The 27,547-nt window shown below is 40.1% G+C and overlaps 1 protein-coding gene across 1 annotated transcript; it reads left to right on the top strand.

Annotated features, from left to right (window-relative positions):
- Positions 1–2,539: 2,539 nt before the first annotated feature.
- LOC139330748 (desmoglein-2.1-like) lies at positions 2,540–17,679 on the top strand. Its single transcript, XM_070961843.1, has 14 exons — positions 2,540–2,584; positions 6,283–6,372; positions 7,432–7,590; positions 7,791–7,932; positions 9,794–9,954; positions 10,478–10,612; positions 10,756–10,941; positions 12,160–12,575; positions 12,689–12,831; positions 13,561–13,782; positions 14,163–14,405; positions 15,443–15,573; positions 15,701–16,024; positions 16,390–17,679. The coding sequence occupies exons 1-14, from the start codon at positions 2,540–2,542 to the stop codon at positions 17,482–17,484; spliced, it is 3,492 nt and encodes a 1,163-aa protein (XP_070817944.1). The 3' UTR covers positions 17,485–17,679.
- The last annotated feature ends 9,868 nt before the right edge of the window (positions 17,680–27,547 follow it).

Genomic DNA, 27,547 nt, shown 5'->3' with positions numbered 1-27,547 from the left:
TCACCAAACATCAGCAGGCTGATGGACAACAGAAGCAGTCTGACAAGTGCAGCACATATTCAGGAGTAGGGGTGATACATGACCTGACCTTCCTTTCCCACACTGCTTACACTGCAACACTGCTACACCCTACACTGCTTTCCCACCTGGCATATATCACTAAGGTCTCTACCAACACACACAGACACTCTCACAATGGCTTTAAAATACATTCAAAATTTAACCTTCCCCATATTCCCACATTATCAAAAAAAAAATTAGAAAACACAAAAGCACTGTTGCTGTCCCATTGCTGCAACAGTGACCATTATAATTCTGAATTATAGCATGAAAAGTCTCATACATAATCATGTGAAGGTTTCTACATGAGGTAAATAAATCAGAATCAGAAATACTTTATTGATCCCCAGCGTATCTATCTATACACATACACATACATACATACACACACACACACACACACACACACACACACACACACACACACATATATATACACATACATTAATGTTGTCAATCGATTATAATATTTAATCGCGATTAATCTCATGAATATCATAGTTAAATTAATCGCACATTTTTATCTATTCTAAATGTCCCATTAATTATCATTGTAATACTGTTATCAACATGGAAAAGTGGATAGGCTTGCTTTGTGCAAATGTTTTTTATTGAAAACAACGTGTAGTGTTATATTTCACACTAACATTCTCACTTTGAGCAGTCATTCACATTTAAATGAATCAAGTCTCACACAATTTAACACTGTCAGTAAACAGATGACAAAAAATAAATGCTTGGTTACAAAAAAGCCCCTTCAACAACCCTTTCTAAGGGATCAAAACAGGGTGATGCAAAATAAAGTTACAAAGTGCACATCATTGTAAACTAGGACTCAGGCTATAGTGCAGTTAAACCATGGCTTAAACTTTCCTTTCTTAAGTTTCCTTTGAACATAATAGTGTCCATATGCATCAATATTTTTGATAAATATTTGATGTGAAAAATTATTATATTGCTCATTTTTCATTTACACACATCCATGAAGCATGATATGTTGTATGAACTCATTATTCAGTCTCATTTTACCTCAATCCTCGAACATTTGATGAAAGTAGAGAAAGTAGAGAAAACACTTCTACAACCCTGTATTTACCTACAACATTTTGGGTGTTCCTGCACACATGCATTAATCTCCTTATCCAATCATGTGTTAACAAAGTGGTGAACCTCGCACCATCATCGCTTATGAACAACTGAGCCTTTCAAGGATTCCCCTTTCATGTTACTCTCACCTGTTACCAGTGAACTTGTTTACACTGTGGAATGTTCCAAACAGGTCTTTTACGAACATTCCACAACTTTCCCACTCTTTAGTTGCTCCTGTCCCAACTTGTTTGAAACGTGTTGTTTCATCAAATTCAGAATAAGCAGATATTTACAAAAATCATTGAAGCTAATGAGTAATGAATGAACATTCATCCACTCCTTTTTCACATATTCCACTGCTTTTGTGAACCTTAGAATTTGGTAAACCCACTTCAAGAACCAAACAGTTGGTTCACATGAGTAAAGGTACGTGTTTCACAAGAGATTTGAAGAATTCCAAAACCTGGACTTCAACTTTTCAACTTCTTATGCATAAATACATAAATATTGAGAAAATGTCCAGCCCAGAGGGTAAGAAACTGTCTTTAGTGCTGCTGTACACTGCCTTGTAAAACTGTAAAAAATAAAATCACTATCACCATGTCTTCAGAGGTGTATGTATGTGGAGACTTCCAAGGGCATGAACATAGCAAGATGTGATGTGTTTAAATCTGCCAAATCCTCAGAGAATGACAGATGACTTGTTAAGCATTCTAATAAATCCAGAGCTGCATTAACGTTCACGTGCAGCATTGTGTGTAAGCCCCTTTGGCACATAAGTGAGACACTGAGTCAGTGAAGCGCTGATGATGCAGAGTGACAGTTAAAACTGTTAAATCAGTCCACCTCACATTTACTATATTTTTTTAATAACCCACAGGAACACAGACCAGAACTCCAGTACAAGACAACAGTGATGATTCTTAATGTCCAAAACCTCAATTTGTTGCCAACTGTAGAATAATTATTGATTGGCCATATATGGGAAATGATGATTGTTAAGGAACAGACACACATTGTGATGGCTTAATATTATTATTTTCTTCTTCTTCTTCTTCTTCTTCTTCTTCTTCTTATTATTATTATTATTATTATTATTATTAGTTGTAATTGCAATAAGGAGAACAAGAAGAAGCATGGCATTTGCCTCATTAGGTTCATATAAAATGACATGACATACATGATACACTAATTACCGGAACACATTGATATTGCCATTACGTAATACCTTACACATTGTTGAGGTGTGTGTCTGCGTGGTGGCACACACCTCCTCTTTCATAAACCTCCTCCTCGCCTCCATCAGCTCACAGTCTGTCAGGAACTTACATTGGTGCTCTAAGGACTCTATCTGCTCACTTGATCCGGACACTGCAACTTCTCTGCAGTCATGACTCGGGTCTCACCACCCGAGTTTGTGTTGCTACTGTTTTTGGTGAGTATGGAAGGAGTTTCCTCTCTCTGCTGTTATGGACTGAATTGTTTCTTTAGCCATAAAGTTAGCCCGGTTCTGGCACAATGGGGGGGGGGGGGGGGCTGCTTGTTATTCAGGCTACCTTTAGGCAAATAGGCTGTTTCAACCACCATATTGGCCAAGACCCTACAAAGTTTTCAGAAATTCTTAATAACTTCATTTGTTTCAATTGCATCAGCTTTTAAATCACCATTTCAAAAATACTATTGTCAAGCAGATTAAAAACCTATCCAAATCATACTGTCCTGATGAAATGTTGAGCTTAAGTGTGTTTATTGCCTTACATCATAGGCTAATTACATTGTTCATGTTGGCCTGAACAATTACTGTAGCCGGCTGCTATGACAACACAGATGTGGCCTGTGTTGTGAGACAGAGACATGGCATCATTTCTCATCCAACAACTTGCTGTTGTCTGATGTGAGCTTCTCTACATAAAGAGTTGGACTAATATGTTATATCATCAGTCTAGAAAAAGTGAAGGGCCACACGCCTCCAGTGAATCTTATTCTTAAAAATATTTTTAAGAATAGTTGAAGATGCAGGATCATTTCACCTAATTAGAGCCTGATACTGTGCACTTGGACATGAATTGTACACCTTCCTTGCACTGTGTTTTATTTTTGCTGGAACTCAATGACATCTTGCTCATGTCATATCAGTGATTACGTGGTCAGTGTACTTAATATTTTTATTAATTAGATAATAAAAATGAATTGAAATCATTAAGACACTTCATGATCTTTTTCAATGTCTCAAATCCTTACATGAGGCCTCAGAATGGCTCATGTGTCTCAAAAAGCCAAAGTGGCAAGTAATACTGTCACTGAAATAAAAAAATAGTCATCCTGCCAGTTTTAATATTGAGTTACTTGACTCCAGAAAATAACTGATAATGTCATAGTGAAAGTATATTTCTGCTGAACCATCTTTAAGCACAATATGCTTACTATGGATCATACATTGAGCCTTTGCGGTACATTATTTCTGTTGTGTTTTTCAAATATCTTTCAGTTGGATTCTACAACAAATTACAGACTGCTTTTTGCTATGAAAATCCAATGTTATTACTGACTGAAACGTTTTGGTTCCAGCTCAGTTATATGGCCAACAAGATCATCAGGAATTCTGTGGGTGATTTTGACTGAAACAAGTTAATGCAGCAATTTTATTGTGCTACTGTTTCTAAGCTAAGTCAGCTGTAATTTGACTGACTGACAACAGTTATATTATTATACTGTTTTGGACTGAACAGTTGTAGGGGTATGGATGGCGATGTCTAGCGTCTCTTTAGCATGTTGAATAGTGAAGACAGTTGGTTTCTGTCAGTACTGCTGATTCAGCGTGTTCTTTGTCTGTGTATATGATGCTCCTGGTGAGTTCTTTCTCACAGGAAGATGTGAGGCCACTCCCTTCTTTTTTCTCATTATACGTCTTCTGTTATCCTGACATGCCCATGCGGTGACTAAATAGAGGAGGCTTAGTTAAATCTCCTGGGAGTGGCAGGGTGTGTCGGTCCTGTGAACATAAGCAGGCACACACAGTACCTGACAGGTCTATGCTTTTACACAGAGGCTTTCACACTCACATGTCTTAAGCTATGCTGTGTGTTTCTCATAAGGACCCAGTTATGAGTGCCTGAGGCCAAAATGCTGCAGCTTCATTGTTTGCAGTTCAGTGAAAGTACAATATGAAAATATGATCACTAAAACGTGGGATACAGCACAATAACCCACTCAGTTTGTTCATATGTGGTTCAACCTGTGAAATGACTGTGACAAATATACAAACATTTGGAAAAAATATCTTAACAAGCCTCATTGGAATTTCTCCTTGCGGGACAAACAAATCCACATAATCCCCCCGGAAGAGCTGGGGGAAGTGTCCGGAGAGAGGGAAGTCTGGGCGTCCCTGCTGAGACTGCTCCCCCCACGACCTGGCCCCGGATAAGCGGGAGAAAATGGATGGATGGATGGATGGATGGATGGGACAAATAAAGGAATATTGAATTCTATCTCACACTCCCCAGCAGGCCTCACTCCTGCTTAAACACAGCAAAATTTTATTTTTCCATCTGCATTTTGGCATTATGTTTGAACAAGCTGCACAAGTTTGATGTTTTGCCATTCTGTGACAAGTTCTGCCAAGTGCTAGATAAATGGGGTGTCATCATTTTAAATTTGCATCATGTGCAACTTCTGACACTATTTGCTGGCCATAATGCTGCCGTTATTCTGTTATTCATTCACCATGCTGCGATAGACACAAGAAAAGGCAACAGTCAGTACTTACTGAACAACACAGCAGCCCCACCCTTTATCTCCAACTGTCAGGTCAGCTTTGCTGAACTTTGCAGTAGCAGGAGGTGAGATCTGGAGCATGAAGCAAATATAATAGCAAATATGAGGTAGACACAACTCAGAATATTTCATGTTTTATTGAAACTGCTGATAATGGGAGTCTTTCTGAAGAAGCTGCATTTTCTGATTCACAACAGGAATACCTCCAGTCAAAACACATTTGGATGTATCTGTAATTCATCAATGGACAAAATATCCAGCAAGTGTGGCCTGATTACATTATGAAGTCTGTCTCAGATTTCCACCTCAGAGACAGAAACTGAATTAACTTTCTTAAATCATTGGGATGACACTGCTAAATTTGTTTTTAGGTTCACCTTTAAAACAGACAATCAAATGTTCTGTGAATAGTGAAACATGCCATTTCAAACAAATTGACAAAGAGTGTTGAAAAGTGAATGTGAATGGTCAGAAAAGTCTATAATAACCTTGATCTAATCATCTAATTAAATTGCTGGAGTTCAGGACAGTCTTTCCTTTCAGTATGTAATGCACAATCAAATAATGACTAAACAAAAACCCCGGCTTGCCTCTTCAGAGCCCCAAATCCAGCATCTTAAGAGCCATGCAGTCCTCTGCTAGCACGTTAAAATGAAGTTAGCAAGTGGTAGAGTATAATCATGTGGCAAAATTTTTACTTCTGACATCAAATGCATCATCCCTCAATAAGAAAACGAGACCTGGTTGCCTGGATTGCCGGCCATTAATCAATGAACAGTGAATTGTGCTGTGAACCAGCCTCTTGCTCAGACTAGCACAGCAATAAAGGACCAAAACAACAACAGATTCAGATTTATTTAAAATAAATTAAAATAAAAGTAGCAAATGATGATAAACAGTTCTTTAGTCAGAGGCTCTTAAATATAGACTCAGTCCACTGAATCTACAGTAAAGTCAGCAGACTGAGTGAGCAGACTTTTGACTCAGCTGCAGGGTTATGACACACTGAGAAGGCAGGGTTTTCCCACACTAACTTAAATGTTCTAACTCCACATAGAAAACTCAGGGTGTTCCTTCTGTGAGTCTGAGCCGCTGTGCCACCCTCCTTTCAGTGACAGGGCAGCACACATTCATTCAGGACAGTTGTCAAATACAACGATTATAGAAAGGCGTCGTTGACAGTGTCAAAGGTTCCTCCCAAGATGCACATTTTATTTGTATTTCTTATACCACTTTTTCCCATGCTGAGAAATCTGATAATCTAACCTTAAGTGCTATGCATCTGACTTTACATGTGTCAAACATCTTTCATGTAGAGTCCATTGTGAAGTAAGTACATCTATTATTTTATACCTCCAGGCTGCTGCTGTGGTGAAAGCTGTCTGGATTCCCCCGAGGAAACCACTGGAAGAAAATGTCGACTACACGGGAGAGGAATCTGTTGCCAAGGTGAGTCACGACTCTATGTCTTTGATCCTACCTGGTAACTTTTACTCTCACTGACTGGACTGAAAAAAAAAGCTGTAAAAGGGACCTTTAGCTGATAACCATGAAAGAAAAAGCAGTCCAATGTCATCTTGATACTACGTGTTTTTTGGAAGCCAGTCTTGATTTACACACACACACACACACACACACACACACACACACACAGAGAGAGAGAGAGAGAGAGAGAGAGAGAGAGAGAGAGAGAGAGAGAGAGAGAGAGAGAGCGAGCAAAGTTTGACATTTTAAAAATGTCTTTTTACATCCTTAAAAGAGGCTGTAACAATTTATTTTACATAAATAACAATAGAGGGTCAACCCTTAAAAGCAGTCTGTCCCAATAGCAGTGAAAAGGAATAAGGCCCACTCTTCCTGGTTGGAGAAACCGTTTCGTTTCTGACATGCAGATCCTTCTTACTTACTTCTTACAGCCTGTTAACTTGTTATTTCTACTCCAAGTCATCAGCTGCATTGTGACGGACGTTTAAGTGAATGTCTCCCCTCACTCACTCACTCACTCACTCACTCACTCACTCACTCACTCACTCACTCACTCACTCACTCACTCACTCCATGTCTGACTCACGTCTGCCACCCCTCCCTCAATCAAGCAGAGTGCTTATCAGTTCTCTCCAGTCCAACATATCTGTCTTGATTGTCTCAGGTGTTTTTGGGGAGTGTCTTGTTTGCTTTCCAGCCAAAGCAGAAAAAAAAGAAAAACACTCACACACCAAACAATGCATTGTGAAAGTAAAGTGGATCACATAACCAGAGCTGGAGAGAGTTGCAGAGACAAATGCTTGAGGCTCAGTGCTGTTCTGTATATTGATTAGTGTTCAACAAATGATAGTTAAAAGTTTTAGTTTTTTTCTCGGCTTATTAAAAAAATTGTTTTCAAACTTTGCAAATGGTTGTTCTTGATTTTCTGGTGCAAATATCTTGGGTTGTTTCCTTCTGATGTGCTGAAATGAATATAAATTAAACTGTGTTTAACTGAATCAGCTCTCCTTCTCTGCGTTTCAGATTCACTCAGATCAAGATGATGGCACAGGGAATGTTCTCTACTCTCTAGTAGGCGTGGGTGCAAACCAGTATCCCTTCAATGTGTTTGTAGTTGATCCTGAAACTGGAGTAATTCGTGTGACCCAAGTGCTTGACAGGGAGGCCATTTCTATGTACAATGTGAGTGGTACATGACCGTTTGTGTCTTATTATACTTTTTGACTTTGAAGTCACTTTTCACTTGCTAAGATTAAGTAGTTGCTGCTACTGATAATTAAAAATGAGGCATTTGGCAGTCATCTGCGACACTGTCACAGGGTATTTATGTTTGCAAATGTACCTAATAAGACAGACCATAACATTTGAGCTTTCTGTTTCAGCTGTCAGGTGTTGCTAGGTACAGAGATGGCAGACTGGCAGAGGAAAACATTGATATACGGTTCCAGGTTTTAGATGCGAATGACAACTCTCCAGTCTTTGGAGTCATTGAGCCTGGGGAGGTGAATGAGCACAGTGCTGCAGGTTAGTGTTTCTCTGATAGGATAATCCTAATTGGCTTCATTACATAATAAATTAAATGAATTAAAACCTTGGGATTTGTATCTGCAAGTTTTTCCTTGTTATTCATCTGTTACACTTACATTTAGTGTTACTCAAGGAAAAGTGATGTGGTGTGTCATGTGTGGTGATTGGCCTGAGGACCTCTGATTGTCGTTCTGCCTGAGCAGCAGGCTCCACAGAACGACAAAGTAAAGTGAAGATAAGGGGTAGCCCTGAAGAGACAATCTGAAATCTGAGAATCTAGATGAGCAAATATTGTAATGACTACTGGGAAAAGGGTACCATACAGTAACATAATCACAGACGTGAAGCCATCTTCTCTTTCCTCTCTGTTGGAGAAGAGATCATAAATAGCACCAGTCAAATGTCTTCTTTGGCATCTAGTGAAAAGATGGTACTGTGATTTTCTGATCTTGAGGCAGAACCTATAGCATTAAGTTAGCCACTGACATCATCAGATGCTAGTATGGATTTGATAAACTCAGTTTGGCCATGGTGGACCAGACAAGGCATATAGTGCTCCAACCGAGTGGTCAAGACCATAGCATAAAGTTTGACTTTGTTGTCCAGGAGACTTAAAAGCCTGTAAGAGGAGTAGCCAGTTGGAGGCCTGTACCTTTTTGCAAAACCAAAATAACAGCAATATTTGAAATACTGGAAAAGGAACCTTTACTGTGTTGCCCTGCGATCGGCCGGCGACAGGTTCAGGGTGTACCCCACCTCTCGCCCATTGACAGCTGGGATAGGCTCCAGCCCCCCGGCAACCCCGAAAAGGGATAGTTGGGTATGGACAATGGATGGATGGATGGATGGATGGATGGATGGATGGAACCTTTACTGATGAAGAAAACAGCATATTTAACAGTAAAGGACCAAACTGAGGCCCAAATAAAATGTATAATTCTCAAGGTAATCCACTGAAGCCTGGTAATCTGCCTTTGCTCACCGATTTAATGGATTTCCTTCCTTCTAGAGTGACAGGCACCTCTAATGAATGCATGGCCTCTGGGGCCAGCTTAGAAAAATGTAATGGTGAACACCTCTGTCTTGAATAACTTTTGAATAAGTAGTTGAAAAGTGCTATTAATCTTTATGGTATCAGAAATTAAATTCACTTCTTTGGTCCCAGTTGCTGAGATGTTTGCTTAATGATCACTCATCCTTAAGTTCAAAAAGGCGGCTGGGCACTGTTCATGTACTGATTTTGCTTAGTGTGATGAACAATGAATTATGCCTCCTCCCTTAACAGGTCATTGCGATCATACAACAAATTCTGTCACTAGCAAATATTCTCAGGTAAAGTGTCATTCAGCATGATTTGTTCTAGAAATCATTTTCCAGAAATTCAATCCAATGATTTCTAACTTAATTAAGATTTGATGCGAAGGATATTGTTTTATTTCTGATGTGACCTTTGACTGCATCCCATATCACTCAAGGGTTGTCAACTGATAGACTAAATTAATCAGTTCTGCCTCAAGTTTGTGTTTTAAAGTGTTGTTCTGAAGAAGGGTGTTGTTTTAATGCAAATGAAAAAGACAGCCCTATGGTTAGACAGAGACATTAAAATCATATCTGTGTTACTGACAATAATATGCCAGACAATAATATAATCAGTTGTTGAAAAGGTCTTATATGGGGCAGATGAAAAGGAAAATCATACACCAAATGTCAATTACTCTATAATCATTAGCTAATTTCTGTAGGGTACTGGATGCTTGTTTGTTTGTTTGTTTTTTTACAACTTAACTATACACAGGATATATGGCACTACACAGGACATGTGTATGATGGTTGCTTGATTAAAGGCTATTATTTACAGGGACTTCAGTTATGAAAATAACTGCAACTGATGCTGATGAACCAGGGAACGAGAACTCTCAAATCGTTTATTCCATCGTAAATCAGAATCCATCTGATGACATGTTCTACATGACCAGGGATGGGACCATCTATGTAAAAAATTCTGCCCTTGACAGAGAGGTATGGACTACACCAACACATCCAAAGATCTAATGCACATTCCACAGAGATTTTTCACTCCACCAGCTGATCAGTGTCCCTTAATCCAATCAACAATCACATTCAGTTAAGGTGTTTGCCTGTTATTACTGATAATTCTCTCATCACAACACAGTGACCTATACATTCTATCAGCTGCTCAAAGTAATATTTTTACGTAACATAAGAATCAAACAAATGCCTATGTGTAAATCAAAAGGTGTTTCCTTGATGAGCCCACAGAAAAACATCACCCAATTTGAAACTACACTAAGCTTCTTTCATTGTTTAGGTATTTTGGACTGCATATCTGCTGTTGTATATCTGGATCTTCTTTTCCAGTTGTAGCAGGCAGAAGGAATGGGCAAAAAAAAAACTTGCAGCAAAATTTATTCAATATATTTAATAGTTAACCTCTCAGAATTCACACCTTACATTAGTCCAATTTCACAGCAATGTGTGATACAGTCTTTGTAAGTCATTTATAACCAGTTTCCACTTTCAGAGTGCAGATCAGTACACTTTGACGGTGAGAGGTCAGGACTTGAATGGCAAACCAGGGGGAAACACTGAAACTGCCACTGTGACCATTAAGATCCAAGATGTGAATGACAACCCTCCCACTCTGGAGAAAGAGCAGGTTTTCTTTCTACACTTTTCCACAAATGACACTGTTTATGTGCTCATGTCACATGTCACACATTTAAGTCAAATAAATACTAATCAACACAAACAATGAGATGAACCCTGTTACATTCATCTCATGATGTGTTTTAATTGCAGTATGTGGGCAACATTGAAGAAAACAAATATGGTGTGGAGGTGATGAGAATCAAAGCAGACGACTTGGACGTGAAGGGTACAGACAACTGGGAAGCTGTGTTTGACATTGTCAAAGGCAACGAGGCGGGGTACTTCAGCATTAAAACGGACCCGAAAACCAACGAGGGCATCTTAATGCTTGACAAGGTAACACTAAATGAGCAACACAGCAGTGGGAAAGTCTTTTGTAGTATAAATGTGGTAAATGCAGTGATCATGCCTGACAGCGAATGAAAATAAGCAGTAGGTATGGACATGACTGGAAAAATAACTAGAAACTCAAAAAGAAACAGGTTTAGAGTGAGATTTTAGTGAGCTAGCAAGGTCTAAAAAAGTCTGGTCCACGTTGTCCTCTGACTTGGAACATTCTCACAGGGAGTGGTCAGGTAGATATCCACATCAGATTCCCAAACCACCTTCTTCTGGATGTCTGAGCTCCTCATTCCATTTCTTAGGGTGAGCTCAGCCACTTTTATCTGATTCATTTAGTTATCAATCAGAGCTCATGACCGTAGGTAAGGGTTGGAACTCACAGCGAGTCGTAAATCAAGAGCTTTGCCTTCAGGCTCAGCCTCACTTATGAACCACCTAATGCTCGAAGATTGTCCAAGTCCAGTGATAACAAGACAACACTCTGGGAAAACCCCACAGTCTTTTAACATGGGGAAACTCTGATTAAATAATCCTGGCCTTGACCTATTTTGCTAGGAGCTTGTTTTTGCTTTTTTTTTTTTTTTTTCCTCGGGTCACCACAACTAGGCCCAGGCCTTTGGAAATGCGACTGACCCTTATGTTCAGTTTTGCAAACAGTGGACCCCCAAAGCAGGGGCACCACATCATACCTTCAGGCTGAGCTTGACCAGGTTCGATGTGTGTAGGACCAGTCCTCCTAGTCCAAGACATGTCAAGAAGTTGCCATTCCATACAGGTTTTGGAATCGCTCTGTCCAACCCTTCACCTGGGACAAATTTGCCTTCCTAGCAGAAGTCATTGCCTTTGACAAAATAGCTCCCAGGATCACAAGTGTAAGCAAACACTTTACTACCACCTGAAGGAGACAATTCTCACAAAGCATTGGCACAATGTTTTGAGGGGTGGCAGTTCTCAACAATTTATTTTGTAACAACATGACATTCATGACAAAAACTTAACTGTAACCTTAGGATGTTTTAGCAATCTGCCATTAACAAACTGTAATGTGAAAATGGCCTGTTACCTTAACATTATGGATGTACACAAAACACACCAGCTGCAGTTCAGTCTTCATTTTATCAAATATAGTGACCCTCTATTGACAAATGTTAATATCTGTTATTGTAATAATAGTAATCTGTGTTCATTGTGTTTGTGTGTGTCATTTCACAGGCTGTGAATTATGAGGACGTGAAGGACCTTGATTTAGGAATATCTGTGAGAAACAAGGCTCCACCATATAAAGGATCTTGGGGAAGTACTGGAGCTGGTATAGGTATAGGGGGAGGAGGTGGTGGAGCAGGTGGTGGAGCAGGGGGTGGAGCAGGGGGTGGAGCAGGGGGTGGAGGGGGATCAGGTGGTTCTGGTTCAGGAGGTTGGTCTGGAGGATCAACATGGCAAAGCGGAACCACATTTAAAACTTATCCAGTAAAAATCAATGTGAAGAATCAGCCTGAGGGGCCTAGTTTTGACCCCAAAGTCAAAGCTTTTCCCATCTCCGAGGGAGGCAACTCCATCAACATTAATGATGTTATTGGCAGCTACACTGCAATAGATGGAGACACTGGGAAACCAGCGGAGAATGTCAGGTAGTTGCAAACACAAACATATACTCATGAAAGATTCTGCAGTTAAAACTACAATGTCAGTTTCATTTTCTACGTTCAATGACGACAACTCATACAGCTTATTTCTGCTATAGGTATGTCAAGGGCTCAGACCCTGGCAACTGGCTAACCATCGATCCAAAGACGGCTGAGATCAAACTTAACAAGATGCCTGACAGAGAATCTGAATTCCTGGTCAATGGGACATATTTTGCCAAAGTACTGTGCATTTCAGAAGGTATGCGGTTCCTCTGTGTGTCTGTTCAAGCTTCAGATGACACATGTCGTCCCCAAGGGAAATTCACAACCAAGGGATATTCACAAGTCGAAATTCTGGTATTGACTGAAACAGGCAAAGGTTTTTAACCTCATATAACTCACAATATGAAAGTGATAAATTAAATAAAACATTGATCATGTGTATTAATCTGACTGCTTTGCCAATAGTGGAGATTAAGCATAAAGTTTACTCTGTGAATGGCTCTGGAGCAATGTCCATAGAGTCACAAAATATTATTAATACTTTATGCTATTTTGAAATTTTCATTCAAAAGTCTACTCAGCAGCTAACTGAAAGTAGGATTAGGATTCCCCATTTGGGGATGATCAACATCCACAGCAAATGTAGTGGAAATCCAAGTATCTGCACTCACTGTGTTATAGAACATTATCAATTATCCAGGCACACCCACTCAAGATTAGTGTGTAAGTTGCTGGCTAGCTAGTGGTGACTAAACACAGACTGCATAACTAGTCCAGCAGCAGTAATACACATAAAGAAAGGAGAAAATTTACATCACCTTCAACCTGACTGTGCCATCTGTTCCCATCACTGATAATTGTGTACACCTGTTGTCCACCAGCAGGGGGAGTGAAGTGTTTGTCTCTGAACTTGTCTCTCAGGAATGGAAATAAAAACAAAGGAAATGCTGAATGATCTGATCTTATTTTTGTCTTTCCACCACAGATGCACCTGATAAAACAGTCACAGGCACCATAGCCATCCAGGTGCAAGACTTTAATGACCATTGCCCTACCCTGACCAGTGACATCCAGACCATGTGTGTCACAGATGATTCTGTTATTGTGAACGCTAAAGATGAAGATTTATTCCCTAATGGACCTCCTTTTGACTTTGAAATTGTCCCAGAGGGCACTGAGGGAAAATGGCACGTGGAGCATCTCAATGGTAAGGAGAATACTACCAATAATTTTGAAGTAATGGTAGACAGATATAAATATACAAATAGATATAAAGTTAGAAGTGGCTCTGTATCAACAGGAACTAGTATCCACCGTAGATTTGCTTGAGTATATGCTTAGGGGGTGCTGAAGTGTTTTTTTTACATTTTTTATTTTATTTTATTTATTTATTTATTTATTTTTATTATTTCACACATAACAGGGTTAATAATAGGGTTTGACCATAAAACTCTGGAACCTTGTTTTTAAGCTACACTATGGAAAAGCCAACTTTAAATTTGAGTTTTGAATCCAGAATACTGTTAACTGTCGAGTAAAGCATATTAATTGTTTACACTTTTCATATGGTTGTCTTGTTACTGGTAGACACTGCAGCTATCCTGAGGGCCCAGGAGTCCATGTGGCCTGGTTTTTATGAGGTGGAATTTGTGGTGAAGGACGAGCAGGGCCATGCCTGTCCAGAACCACAGAAAGTGAAGGTTCAAGTTTGTACCTGTGAGGATGGAGTTCTGTGTGGAAAACGAGGCAGCAATGGTCAGACCAGCAAAGAAACAGATTTGGGACCTGCAGGCATCGGACTGCTAGTCCTGGGCCTGCTGCTCTTACTACGTAAGTATGATGTGATGTTCATTCTCATGAAGACTCATGCAATCAAAGACCTGGCATGTTTGCATTGATTAAGCCAATCTCTATACAAGCTGAGTTGAAATGTAAACTAATACTTAAGGACTGTTAAAAATCAAAAGATGATGTTTCTTTTTGTTTGTTTGTTTTTTTTTTTTCAGTTTTAACACAAACTTCCTGTCTTATAATTTGTCAACCAGACAGCACTGACAGATTTATTTTTCAATTATTCAATGACCCTCTTAGTACATATCTCATTACAATTCTTAATTAGACTTAGACTTAGACTTTACTTTAGCAGTCCCAATTGGGAAATTCATTTGTTGTTGAAATTTAAGGGACCTTAATGAAAAATATTTGTGTTATATGTTTATTTACTCATGAATATTGATATCTGTATTGCTTTCAAAATAAGAAGTCATTTGATTTATGCCTAATCAAATAGGCATAGATGTTTAAAAAAAAGAACATCTATTGAATTTTTCAGTAACACTCTTCTTAAAATCTTTGCCAAGTGGATGTCTTGATTTGATTTTACATTTACTGATTAAAATAGATTAGAATAGAAAGTAAGTTTTCAAGTGATTTTGAATACTCCACCAGCTAAAAGGAAGCAATAGGTGTGGTGGGAAAAGAAATCCAATAACAGTTTCTCATGGCCTCAGTTTTCTTTCAGCTAATTTCTCTGAAAAGCCTTTGATTTTAGATGTGATCGTGGGTCTGACCAGCAGGTGGCAGTCATCAAATGTGACAACACACTCACAGCCAGACTGTCAGACAAGTCAAAAAATGCCAGATGCATTACAATGTGCAACTTACTTACAGTGGTTATGGGAAGACCTAGTATTGCTAATAAAGAACTATATGGTGGCCTGTTACAAGAGAACATATAACCACATCATATGTGTGTCACGTAAACTGAAACTGCACCTACTTTTGGCAGGACCAACCCAGCAATGCAGTCCCTGCATCACACTCTGGAGTCATTAAGTTAGACTCAAACTTTTTTGTTGCTTTTACAGTCATTCCTCTGTTGCTGCTCTTCTGCCAATGTGGGGGGGCTGGGGGTCTCCCAGGGGGCTTTACTGAGATGCCTTTCGACACCAAGTCACACCTCATTAACTACCGCACTGAAGGCCAGGGAGAGAACACGGTAAGACCAACATATTTATATTAACATGACCACTACTGTTGAGGGCAGAAGTGTTGCAATACATACTGAACAGTTGCTGTTAAGATGACTGTTGACTCTGTACATTTGGATCACTGGACTGTGATAGGAGGTGCCACTACTGAACATACAAACACAAAAGGATGGAGATATGGCCAAAGTGGATATGGGCACAGCGAAAAAGCTTTCAGCAAGGGCACCAGTGCCAGGTTTGGATTTTCAGAAATCCGTCACTTCCATGGATGGGATGAACGGGGCCATGTATGCAGATGGTTTTTCAAGTGGCAACAGAGAAAGGACATGGGCAATGATGAACCAGGCAAGCGGCAATGGCCTCTACTCTGCATTTGAGGACAGAGAATCAGGAGTAGGTGGAGGACTTTATGCTGGAATGGCTCTGCCAGACCATTTCCTGGGACAGTACTATTCTCAGGTGAGGAATCATTGAAATATTTCTTGTTTTTACTTTCTGTAATGCATAGTAGGGTTTTGTCCAGGACGTAATTAGTAAATTAATTAATTCTTGGGACGTTGGAAAAAACCAAATCAAACTGGCTGAAAGAGGTATAGCTGGAAATGCTCAAATGCAAATGTATTTGCCATAACAGCTCTGTGCTAGTCCTGCCAATTAAAGCAGAGGTTAAGTTTGACCGTCACTCTTAAGAACCTGGGTTCTTCAGAATCCAGAACCTCAAAAGAGCCCTTTGAGCTAACTAACTCACTCTGTGTTAATGGACATCCTGACAGCTTATGAGAATGTGCTCTCTTGTTGATTATTTTCTGATTTTCTTTCAACAGAAAGTGTCCTGTGGAAACGAGGACCTTGCAGTGAAGGATGATCTTCTGGTTTATAACTACGAGGGCCAGGGCTCCTCTGCTGGCTCAGTGGGCTGCTGCAGCCTCCTGGAGTCTGACAATGATCTGCAGTTCCTCGATGACCTCGGACCAAAGTTCAGGACCCTGGCAGAGGTGTGTGGAGGCAAGAAGATCCCAGCTGAAGTAACACATACATTCACTCCTCCACCTCCTCCAACTGCATCAGTCAACACTCAGAGCTCAGTATCAAGTGTGGTGACTGGCCAACAGTTGCCCCCACCACCCCAGCTGCAGCTGACTGTGCCCAAAACACAGCAGACTGTGGTCAGAGAGACATCTGAGCATTCTCAGATGGTGAAGGAAAGTGCGGCCACTGTAAGACAAGGGATGACCACAACGAATAGAGGGATGGTAAATCAAGGCCAGATGCTCCTGCTACAACAGCAGCAGCCTGTCTACTACACCACCACCCCTGTGCTCCAGCCGATGCCCTATGTAGTCCAACCACAGGTTCAGAACACCATGCTGCTGGCTGAGGCACCAGCCACCAACCTGCAGGGCATGGTACTGGTTAACGGCACCCAGACCAGACCTGCCCAAGGTGTGGTCGTACAGGGACAGACAGTGATGTCCAGCGGACAAGCCCAGGGCCCTGGGATAGTACTGGTGGAGAGTAGTGGACTCCAGGGGGCTGGTGCCAACATGATCAACGCTGGCAACCTCTCTGGCTCCCAGACCATGATGGTCATGGAGGGCAAGGTCCCTGCAGGGTCAATGAAAGTGCTGAAAGGGAGCCAGACCTGCTTTGTGCCAGGGGGAACTCCACAGCCAGGAGGGCTTTCAGGATCTCAGAGTGTCCTGATGGTCGGAGGGCCAATAAACAGTGGAGGGCAGTTGGTGCAGGAATCAGGAGGTCAGTCCCAGATGAGTCATATCTCTGAATCTCAAAGTGTCCTCCACAACAATGGTAGCACATCCACTGGCTCTCAGAGCATCGTATTGGGTTCATCTACCACCACAGTGAGCACAGCCCCCATCCAACACCAGGTGATGCACAAGAAATTCACTGAAATGTGATGTTGTAAAAAATACTTTTTAATGCAGTTCAAACTTCTGGCGAGACATCCTGTCAAGTATTTATGAGACACACCCTGCATGTGCATGTCAGTTTCATGCTAGAAGATGTGCCGCCGCAGCTTGATTTAAAATGAAACTACATGTACATGCATGTTCACACGACGGATTCTACTTGCCACCAGAACACAAGTAAACAACCATGATGGTGGTGCACGACCCAGCCAGGCTGCTTGAAAAAAAAATGACCCTGTTGAAATGCAGTTATATTCATAGTTTTCCAGAAAAAAAGTTTTGCAACCAGACATTGGATTCAATCTGCAAAACTAATGACATTCCCATCAGTTTCAATTGCACTTTATGTTTAGTTCTAATTAGCAAAAGTGAACATAGTAAACATTACACCAGCTAAATCAGCATTGTCATTTTGGGCATTTTGTCATGCTGATCTTAGCATAGCTCAAAACGTCACTGTGTCCAAATGCAACCTCACAGCAGGTAGCATGGCTGTAGACTTTAGACACTAGACTTAAATATTATTTCAGCCAGCGTGCGGTTGTCACCACATCTCCTGCTCAGTGATGTTGATGTTTTGTGTTTGAATTAGTGGAAGCAACCCTTCTACTCAGCTACCTGCCTGTGCCACACACAAGCTGCAATCCAGCTACTATAATCTCATCATGTAGCTAAACTATGGATTGAAACAGAAGAAATAGCTTGCAGGATGAAATTAATCATGTTAGGGTAATATAAGAGTTAGCTCTTTTAAAACAGTAAAGTTAGCAGCACAAGCTGGTGGCTGTCTGAAAGTGCCCTTAGATTTGTTCTTCATATGTGCTTGTTTTTACATGCAACATACACAATATTTTCTACTGAATTGCTTTGCAAATAGAAAATACATATCTCTGCTATATGAATAACACCTCAAGGTCGCCCTTGTATTACAAGATTCCTGTCAACATGATCAGTTGTGTTAATTTTTGTATTTAACTTTGTTTTATTTTATTTATTCTATTTTTCATTTTGTAATATCAGGAACTTGAATTCTATTTCATATGATTGTACATTATGTGTGTTTGTGAAAGGCAGAGGATGAGCATGGCAGGTGGAGTGAATGGTGTGCCAACCATGAGTGAGTTGCTGTGGGTTATAGAGGGGTAAGCTTTGTGGTTATTTCAGGTTATGTGCCTCTGTTGTATTATAACGGCTAAACATCCTGTGTCGAACCTTGTGACTCCACTATTAAGCAGCCGATGACTTACAGAGAGTCTTATGCAACAGACTGTACAGAAAATGTGTGTTTAATTGTGTTTTCTTGTAAGTGAGCAAAAATTTTTGTTTGATATTTAAGTGCTGCGTGTTAGGGTTCAATGATGGTACTTGGCTTCTAGACAGAAACATACAATGACTTTGTTGGGGCGATCCAAAGAAAGACAAACATGTAAACATCCATCTCTGCTAACTTGCACTGGTTTCTTGTGCCCCAGCTTGACTAAAGGTACTCAACTTACATTTAGGGGTTTTTTTTATGTCTCATGATTTGCTTGTTGCTTTTCAATGAACTACGATGAAGTTTCATGTTGGACATTTTTTTTTTTTTCACCAGTCAGTGTCATGGTGTCATGAATTGTGTGTTATATTCACACCAATTTAAACTCTGAAACTTCAATTAATGCTTTGCGTTGTACTGTATGTAAATGTTCATGGATATGCAATGATAAAAACAGGGGTTCATTTATTACTATGCGGACAGGTGCTTATGTGCTGGAATACATTTTCACATAATGTCATAATGCCCACCTCAGGGACATCTCACATAAAGCATTTATCTCATGATTGACTACTTTAATAAACTCTTTTGTATGGAACACTTCAAGTCAACAAATGTTTTATGTCCTTCTGTCACTGCACGAGGAGGGGCTAATATATCGTTAGATATAACAAGCTGTTTGTTTAGCCTGTAACTGGCTCGGCAACATGTCAAATGAACATGGTTTTTCGCAGTAAGAACACACCCTGAAGGAATGAAGAAGATCAGGAAAGAGCAGGCATGCTGCACATAACAGCGTCTCACAGTACAATTCATGTAAATAAGATTTGCATATTATCCCAGTCAATTTACAGTTGCTACCTCTCTCACTTTGGAATACACTACACTGTGAATATTCCATGTGTTTAACCTGGTTTTATCTCTCCATTTTTTCTATATTATGGTTTTATCAACTTTTTGCAGTATTTTGTTGGCCCTGTCTTGTTTGATTTCATTTCTTGATTTTACAGACTTTTTAACTATGTAAAGAAAAGTGCTTACAAACAAAATCTATTGTATCACAGATTATTTCATATACTTTTGAGGTCTTGAGGTACTGATATGATCCTTGGTAACAGGTGAGGTGGTGATATTCACAAAGCACTCTTTTTTTTTTTTAAATATTTTTTGGGGGGGGCTTTTCCAGCCTTTATGATAGAGACACTCAGTATGCATTCATTACAAATAAGTGAAACAGAGATATAGACTATATAGATATAGACTCAACAGAAGGGTCCAGGATGCAACTGTAATAGTTCTCAACTTCATCCTTAAACAGCTTGAGGGCAACAAAAACCATGCCAGACTACTGTTCGTGGACTTCTCGTCAGCCTTTAACACTATTCAACCCATCCTGCTGGTTGAGAAGCTCTTGCATCAAACTGGAGGCCAACCTTGTGGGCTGGATATTAGACTTCCTCTCAAATAGATCCCTGTGAGTGAGAGTAAATGGTCACCTCCCTGATTTGGCACTCGCTGCAGGGGTGTGTTCTCTCCCCCCCTACATTCTGTACACCAATGGCTGTTGCTCTGTGACTGATAACCGATACTTAGTGAAGTTTGCTGATGATACAGTTATTGTCAGCTTACTGAACTATGAGGAGACTTCACATGGTCTGGTCTTTGAGCACTTTGTAACATGGTGTCAGGATGCCTTTCATGAACTGAATGCCTCCCCACTTATACTTTTGGATATGCTGGGCCTCTGGGGTCCAATAAAGAATAGAGAACAGTACTAGGCTGTACTAAAAAGAGATGCAAACTTCAGTGCATGTCTCCTCAGAATGGGGAAAACCTCAGCACCTTCATACAAACTGGGCCAGACCTGGGCCTCTTGTAGCTGTAATGACTCTTGAAATTGGTCTTTTTCATCACTGCAAGCATGTTTACACCAACTAAGTCTCCACAAACTAACTTAGGTGCACTAGCTTGCCTTTTGCTTCAACAAAAAAAAGTAATTTGTCCATTTCTCTTAGAAAGCATGAGCATTTTGAGTTACAAGCAAATATGTGACAGACCTAACCCACTTGCACCAATCAATTCAGATTTTTTTGTTTAATTGCCAAAAGAGCATGCACACCTAAATTGGCGAGATTCTGTTGACTGGGATTTGGGGTACAGCTTATTGGTATCTGTGGTGTCTGCTATGGCTTGGGCTCAAAATGGTTGGGTAGGCCTGCTCCTTAACATGGCCTGAGGATATAAACCAAGATTTATGATGCTAAGCGCCACCACTTGCAACATTTTTGCTTGATGGCGGCCATGTTTTTTGGTGGATCTTGCTCATTTGTAATAGAAATGTGCATGCAGGCAGGTGAAGTCCAAGCCCCTTGCACACACCCCGACACATTGACCCACTTCCCTTCTGATTAATGTTCGACCCTCTTTACCTCCTGAAACACAGCCACCCCCTGAACTCAAGTGATGTCTTTAGAAAATATTATTCAAGATTTAAAAGCCATTGTCATATATTCAAAATATGATATGATATTGACATTATTTATCAAATTCAGAAAGCAAGCAAGACTGATAACTGAAAGACAAACACTTGTAGTTCGAAAAGTTTTTAGGACCCAAAATACCGAGCTCAGACAGAAGAGACAAGAGTTGAAGGAAGGTGTGCATCAGGTGAATCCAGAACCATTGAGCAATCCAGAGTACTGAGTGCAGGAAGCGACAAGTACAGTTTCTTCAGGTGAGAGCAGACTGGCAGGTCACAGACATAGGGCTCTATTTTCGACTCCACTGTCAGCGCGGCGCAGGCTGTGCCGCTGGCGCAGTAGTATTTTTGAGCGGCGCAGGCAGGGCACGGCGCACTTGGTATTTTGGTAAACCGAGGCGTACAGAGGTGCGCCAGGATGGGCGTAGCGGTGCAGTAGGGGGGAGGTGTCGGCATAATGAGCATTGGAATTTTCGACCATTTCGGTCTGCGCCGGCGGTGTAAAAGTGCGCTGAAAGCTCGCCACCTCAGACCTGGTCAACTCTGTGCGCCAGCGGCGCAAGTGGATTTTCGTAAACCAGCGGAGTCGTACGCTCACGTCACCAACACCTCACAGTCAGGTTTCCACAGTGTCTGGCATTTCACTGCGATCAATAATTAGCAACAGCCACGATTTAATGCAACTATCTGAGTCAGCACATACAGTCAGAACTAAATTTTGATCAGCATCTCATCTGACGACATCGCAAGCGCGTTCGGCACGTGTAATGGTCACTCCCTGACCGAATGGTGAAACAGGGATGCGAACTAATCGGTTAACGTTGCTGTGCCAACCAGAAACAGCCGTGGCATCCTCCAGAGCATATATACTGCATCTATCGCTTTTAGTACTGAGATGAGAAGGAGGAGGAGATGCGGCGGTGGCGCAGCACATGAAAATACCAAAGTCTGCACCGCCATGCCCCATCGGCACAGCGGACCTGACTTTGCGCAGGTGGCGGAGTCGAAAATAGAGCCCATAGACAGGTTTGGAGTTTGGGGTTTGCACCCAGCTGCTCTCAGGAGGGGGGAGGCAGGCCCACCCTGTCAGTCATCCCCTGCATTAACACAGCCTAGATCAGACAGACAAAAAAAAAAAGGGGGAAAGCAAAACAGGGGCACAAGAGGGAAAACAAGGGGAGGAGACCATAGATTTCCACAGTGTGATTACACTTCCTTTCTTTGTCCAGAAAGTGTCAAAGGATGAGTTATTTCACAGAAAGACCTTAAAATAGATGTACTGTACATGAGAAAAGAAGAATTTAGTAATTTATATAAAATGAATCTTAAATACACAAATTTCAAAATGTGAAATTTCAAAGTGAAGCAACATACAAAATTTCCTTGACACCTTTAGATCATCAAAATCTGTAAATGATGCTGACTCAAATTCAGTTTCTTGGGACTCAAATAGGATTTTTACATAATTCAAAAATGCTCAGAAAATTTGATATTTTGAGAACAGAAGGCCAGTGGAGCCTAGGCCATACACTCTTACTGAAAAAGAAGAAGAAGAAGAAGAAGACAAAAGAATAATAATAATAATGATGAGGAAAAAAACAATGGAGCTGCAGTAGTGAGTGTTGCTGCTTGGACCCCTAACAAGAGCAAAGACAACAGGGCTCCAGCAGCCAGTGTCACTCCTTGGACCCTCAAACATCTTATCAATTACAGTAGGGTTCCCAGCACCTCTGGTACGTGCAGCCACACACTGCTTCACATGCAATTTTTATCTTGCTTATTTAAAAATTTAGAAACTTGTCATACTGTTTCAGTATGTTTCAGTTGCTCTATGTGTCAACCCTCAAGAATGTCCCAAGTACCTGTTACAAATTGCTTAACATAAAGCACCTGCATTTTGCACCGACAGCAGTTAATGAAGGACAACTGTTGCTATGACAGGATCACAGTGATTTTAGCAGTGGAATCCAGAAGAGATAAAGGCATTGTCGTGACTGAGGAGTCTAAGAAGGAGCTCAGCATTGAATTCCAGCTCAGGTTCAGCTGGGAACCTCTTGTATTTTATCTCTCCCTCCCCACATTTCCTGTCACTCTAGCTTCTAGACATTAAAAGATTTAAAAAATATATATATCTAGATTATCAGTAAATAATAAACACCTAATTTAAGATTTGATGTCTAATAGACTTCAGTTGAATAAAGCATGACTTTCCAGTTGATTGTTTCATTTGGAAAGGCAATTAGAAATGGCAAACAAGGACTTGTCTTCATTTAATTCAGCAAATATCTGAGAGATCCAACACTATATTTAATTTCACTAAGGATAGAGGGTGACATAGTTTATCTGATATCACTGTTTTGGTGTTATTCCTTCAACATCATAGTTAATGTTAATGTCTCATCATAGTTAAGGTTAATGTCTACAACCATCTTTGCATCAGACCAAAAAGCAACAAGTCTGCATAGGGAGCAGGTCATGGTGGATGAATGGGTCAAACACATATGGAGAGCTGCAAAAAAAAACATGCGAAGAGAGACGGAAAGAGGAAATATGTTTTTATGGAAATGAGATGTCTTTTCCTTTGAAGCATCAATAAAGCAACATCCTTTTCTGATGACAGTAGCAGCTGATCACAGCTGGATCAGCTGTCAGTTGACTTTAACGGACTTCTGATGAATTGTGTCTGCACATGTCCTGTGCCATGCTAATTTTAAAAAGGCACACGGTTATAGGTGCCAGAGCAGCAGTGTTTTTTCTCTGTAGTTTGTTACCTGTTTAGCAAACACTTCTACATGAATAACAAACTGCATTCTGTATTTGTGCAGTGTACAGTGTCCTGCTCAGAGGCACAGGAACATGCGTTTTATGCGTTTTATGTCTTTGTGTGACTGCACTACACAGCCGTTTGTTTCTTGCCTGTAATTGGCTGGGCAAATTGTCAAATGAATATGGTTTTTGCGGTAACAGCACACCCTGAAGGAATGAAGAAGAGCAGGAAAGAGCAGGTCTGCTGCAGAGTACAGCGTGTCACAGCATAATTTGCATACATGTGAAAGATTTGCATATTATGCCAGCCACCTCCTTTTATAGTTCCACAGTAAGTAACTTGAACATTTTACAGCTGATGTTCAAGCCACTAAATGGCCTTGTGGCAAAATGTCTTTCTGGGCTCCTGAGTGCTTACTGAATGGCCTCTGACTGCCCTCGGATCATTGGAGGTCTCTGCTTATAATAAAAGATGAGTGACGCTGTCAATATTCAGTGTATTTAATCTGGTTTTATCTCTCTAATTTTATCTATTTCATTGTCTTGTATTTTGTTGTCCCTGTGTTTTTTTATTCAATTTCAATGATTTTATGCTTGCTTTTATTATCTCTCTCTTTCTTGTTAGTATCTATGTTAAGAAAAGTGCTTACAAAAAATGTTATTGTATAACAGCGTATTTCACTGTACTTTTGAGGACTTTTTAAACAACAAATAACTGAGACTTATGAAATAGGCACTGACATGGTCCTTGGTGAGGTGACAGATGAGGTGAAGATATTGATGAAGCACATCTTCAACTTGAAGCAAGATGGTTTTACAAATGAGGTACAATGTTTCCAAAGGGAGGAATAGATTAGTTTGTTGACTTACAAACACACAAATGCAATGAGGGAATAACATGTAACATATATCCACAACCAGACCCAAACCAGGGACATTGGGATAATATGATTAGTGTCAAATAAGCAACAGAGATGAAAAACCACTGGCCTAAAATGACCCCAAACTGTATCTCTGTCTTACAGATCCATTCAGATGTTTGAAGAGGCTAGACAGACTTACTCAGGTTCAAGTTGGTTCATACTATGTTGGGAGTTACATCAGGACATGAAAATACAGGAGATGATAAAGAACTTAATGATAAAGACAATGGGAGGAGTGATATGAGAAATAGAAAGTGAGTCCTGCAGCGAGTGAAGAAATCGTCGATAGAACAGGGAAAGTCAGCTCGCCAGTATTTTGGATTTTATAAGTCGGACCGTAGTCAGACCAATGTGGTCTGTAACTTATGCAAGACTTTCGTCCCGACCAAGATCGGTAACACCACAAACTTATTTAACCACCTTAGCCGCGCTCACTCTTTGGAGCGCAGCTGTATTCGCCAACGTCCGCCAACCGCAGCACCACTGCACAAGCAGCTGACCACCATGCAGAGGTATCTGCTTCAGTGCCTGATGACAAATCATCTAAAAGGCACGAAGACATAACGGAGGCAGCGGCATATCATATAGCTAAAGACACGCTTCACTGAGCACTGAGGAGAAGTCAGGTTATAAACATCTCTTACACGTACTTTTTTTTTTTTTTCTTTAACACACTTGCAGTAAAGATATAATTGAATAGTTCATGTATGTTTAGAGTAAGAAGAGTGACTAAAGTTGTTCATATGTCTAGGCTGGTTTTATAGATCAGTCAGTGTTACTGTACTGTCTATCATGTTTGTTTGTTTGTTTGTTACAGATGTCAAGTCCACCTCAGTTTCTGCTATGTTTACAAAACACTGCACATATTTGAAAACATTTTATTCACCAGAGGGTGAATAAACCTGCAGAAAAAAAGTTCCCAGGTTTCTCTCTGTTTACATTTTTACACTTTTTTTTACATTTATTATTTGAGTGTTTTCCATGGTTGTGTTGACATTTCCTTTCCTTTCTGCCTTGATAGCTGAGGGGATTATAATCAGAGGAAGGTTCAATTTAAAATAAAAATGTTTAAATTGAATGTATTTTTCTCCTGGTCCTAATTTTAAATAGGTAATAAAAAATATCAATAATTATCGATATCGACCAACATAAAACACTTATATCGTGATAGAGTTTTCAGCCATATCGCCCAGCCCTATGTGCCATTATCTTTTGACAAACATCACCTCTACACATCATAGCATATTACCGTTTTGCTCTTGGCATGTCATGTCATGTTATATGGTATTCAAATGCAAAACAGGTTCTCGTTAAGACCTTAGTCTCACCATCTATTATGTAAGAGAGCCGCAGTGTTCCCCTGAGTGACTAGCTGAGGCAGGATAGAGTTGTCAATGAAAAATCAAATATTGGTTTCCTGTCTCATACATTGGTTTCTTTTTACCATGATTACTATCATTCACCAACCTTAAGTGTCAAGAGTTTATTATTATAACCAAGATGATGAAGCTTCTCTCACCTTAACCAAATGCTTAGTTGTTGTTTTTTTTTAATTATTATTATCCTGGCCTATTTTTGCGTTTATTAGATAGGACAGTTGGAGGTAGACAAGGATGGAGGCAGAGAGAGAGGGGACGATGTATAGGAAAGGGTCCCATGTCACTGCCAAGGACTCAGCCTCAGCACATGGGGTGCATGCCCTACTATGCCCTTCTGATAAGGGTGTCAGATCAGAAAATCCTTCTAAATGTATTTCTAAAGGGTAGGACAAACACCTTATTTTATCATTCCATTTTTAAATGTTTTAACTGTTTTGTTCTGAAAGTGGGATGTTGCCTGCTTAGTTTTAATAATAGCTCTTAATGGCTTTATTGAGTTTGTATTTAAACACAATCAGTGCTTTAAGTGGAAAAAAATAAGTGCCAGTACTCCCCTTATTCGACTGTTGTCAGGTAAATTAGGCGGTGGGTAACAGCAGATCATTAAGTGATGTATTTAAATACTAGGACATGATACTGATTTTCAAAAAGAAATTTGTTTTTATTGAGTATTCAACTTTGCCGATAAAGTCTGTTTGGATATTGGCCCAAGGCAGGTCTTCAGGGGGGTGGCCCTCAAGTAGCATACAGGCTGATGCACAAGTGAACTGGCACCTACAATTTCCTGTGGACACACACGAGAGAAATACGTAGATAGGGCTCATGGCTTTTCCAAAATAGCTTTTGGGCCTTAATTCCTTGGGAATCACATGCATATCATTTCCAGTTATGGGCTAAGTTTCTATGTTTCTAGCTCATACTACTACTACTACTACTACTACTACTACTACTAATAATAATAATAATAATAATAATAATAATAATAATAATAATAATAATAATAAACACAAATGCAATAGGGTTCTGCCCCTTCACAGCTTGACCCTTAATAATTTTATCTTAATCAATAGTCCAGCTTTGACTAGAGGGGTGGGGCAGGTCAGGAATATAGTGCCATTCTTCACCTTTATTTCAATCAACTACATTATAATAATGAGTTAACTGAACCCTAATGAATAATTTCCTTATTAGTTACTTCAGTGTTGGCAATGTGAAGCTGACTGAGTCGACTAAAGGTTGATGAACTGAA

This window comes from Chaetodon trifascialis, chromosome 4 (genome assembly GCF_039877785.1).
Source record: "Chaetodon trifascialis isolate fChaTrf1 chromosome 4, fChaTrf1.hap1, whole genome shotgun sequence".
Lineage (NCBI taxonomy): Eukaryota > Metazoa > Chordata > Actinopteri > Chaetodontiformes > Chaetodontidae > Chaetodon > Chaetodon trifascialis.
This window is presented reverse-complemented; position numbering and strand designations above follow the sequence as displayed.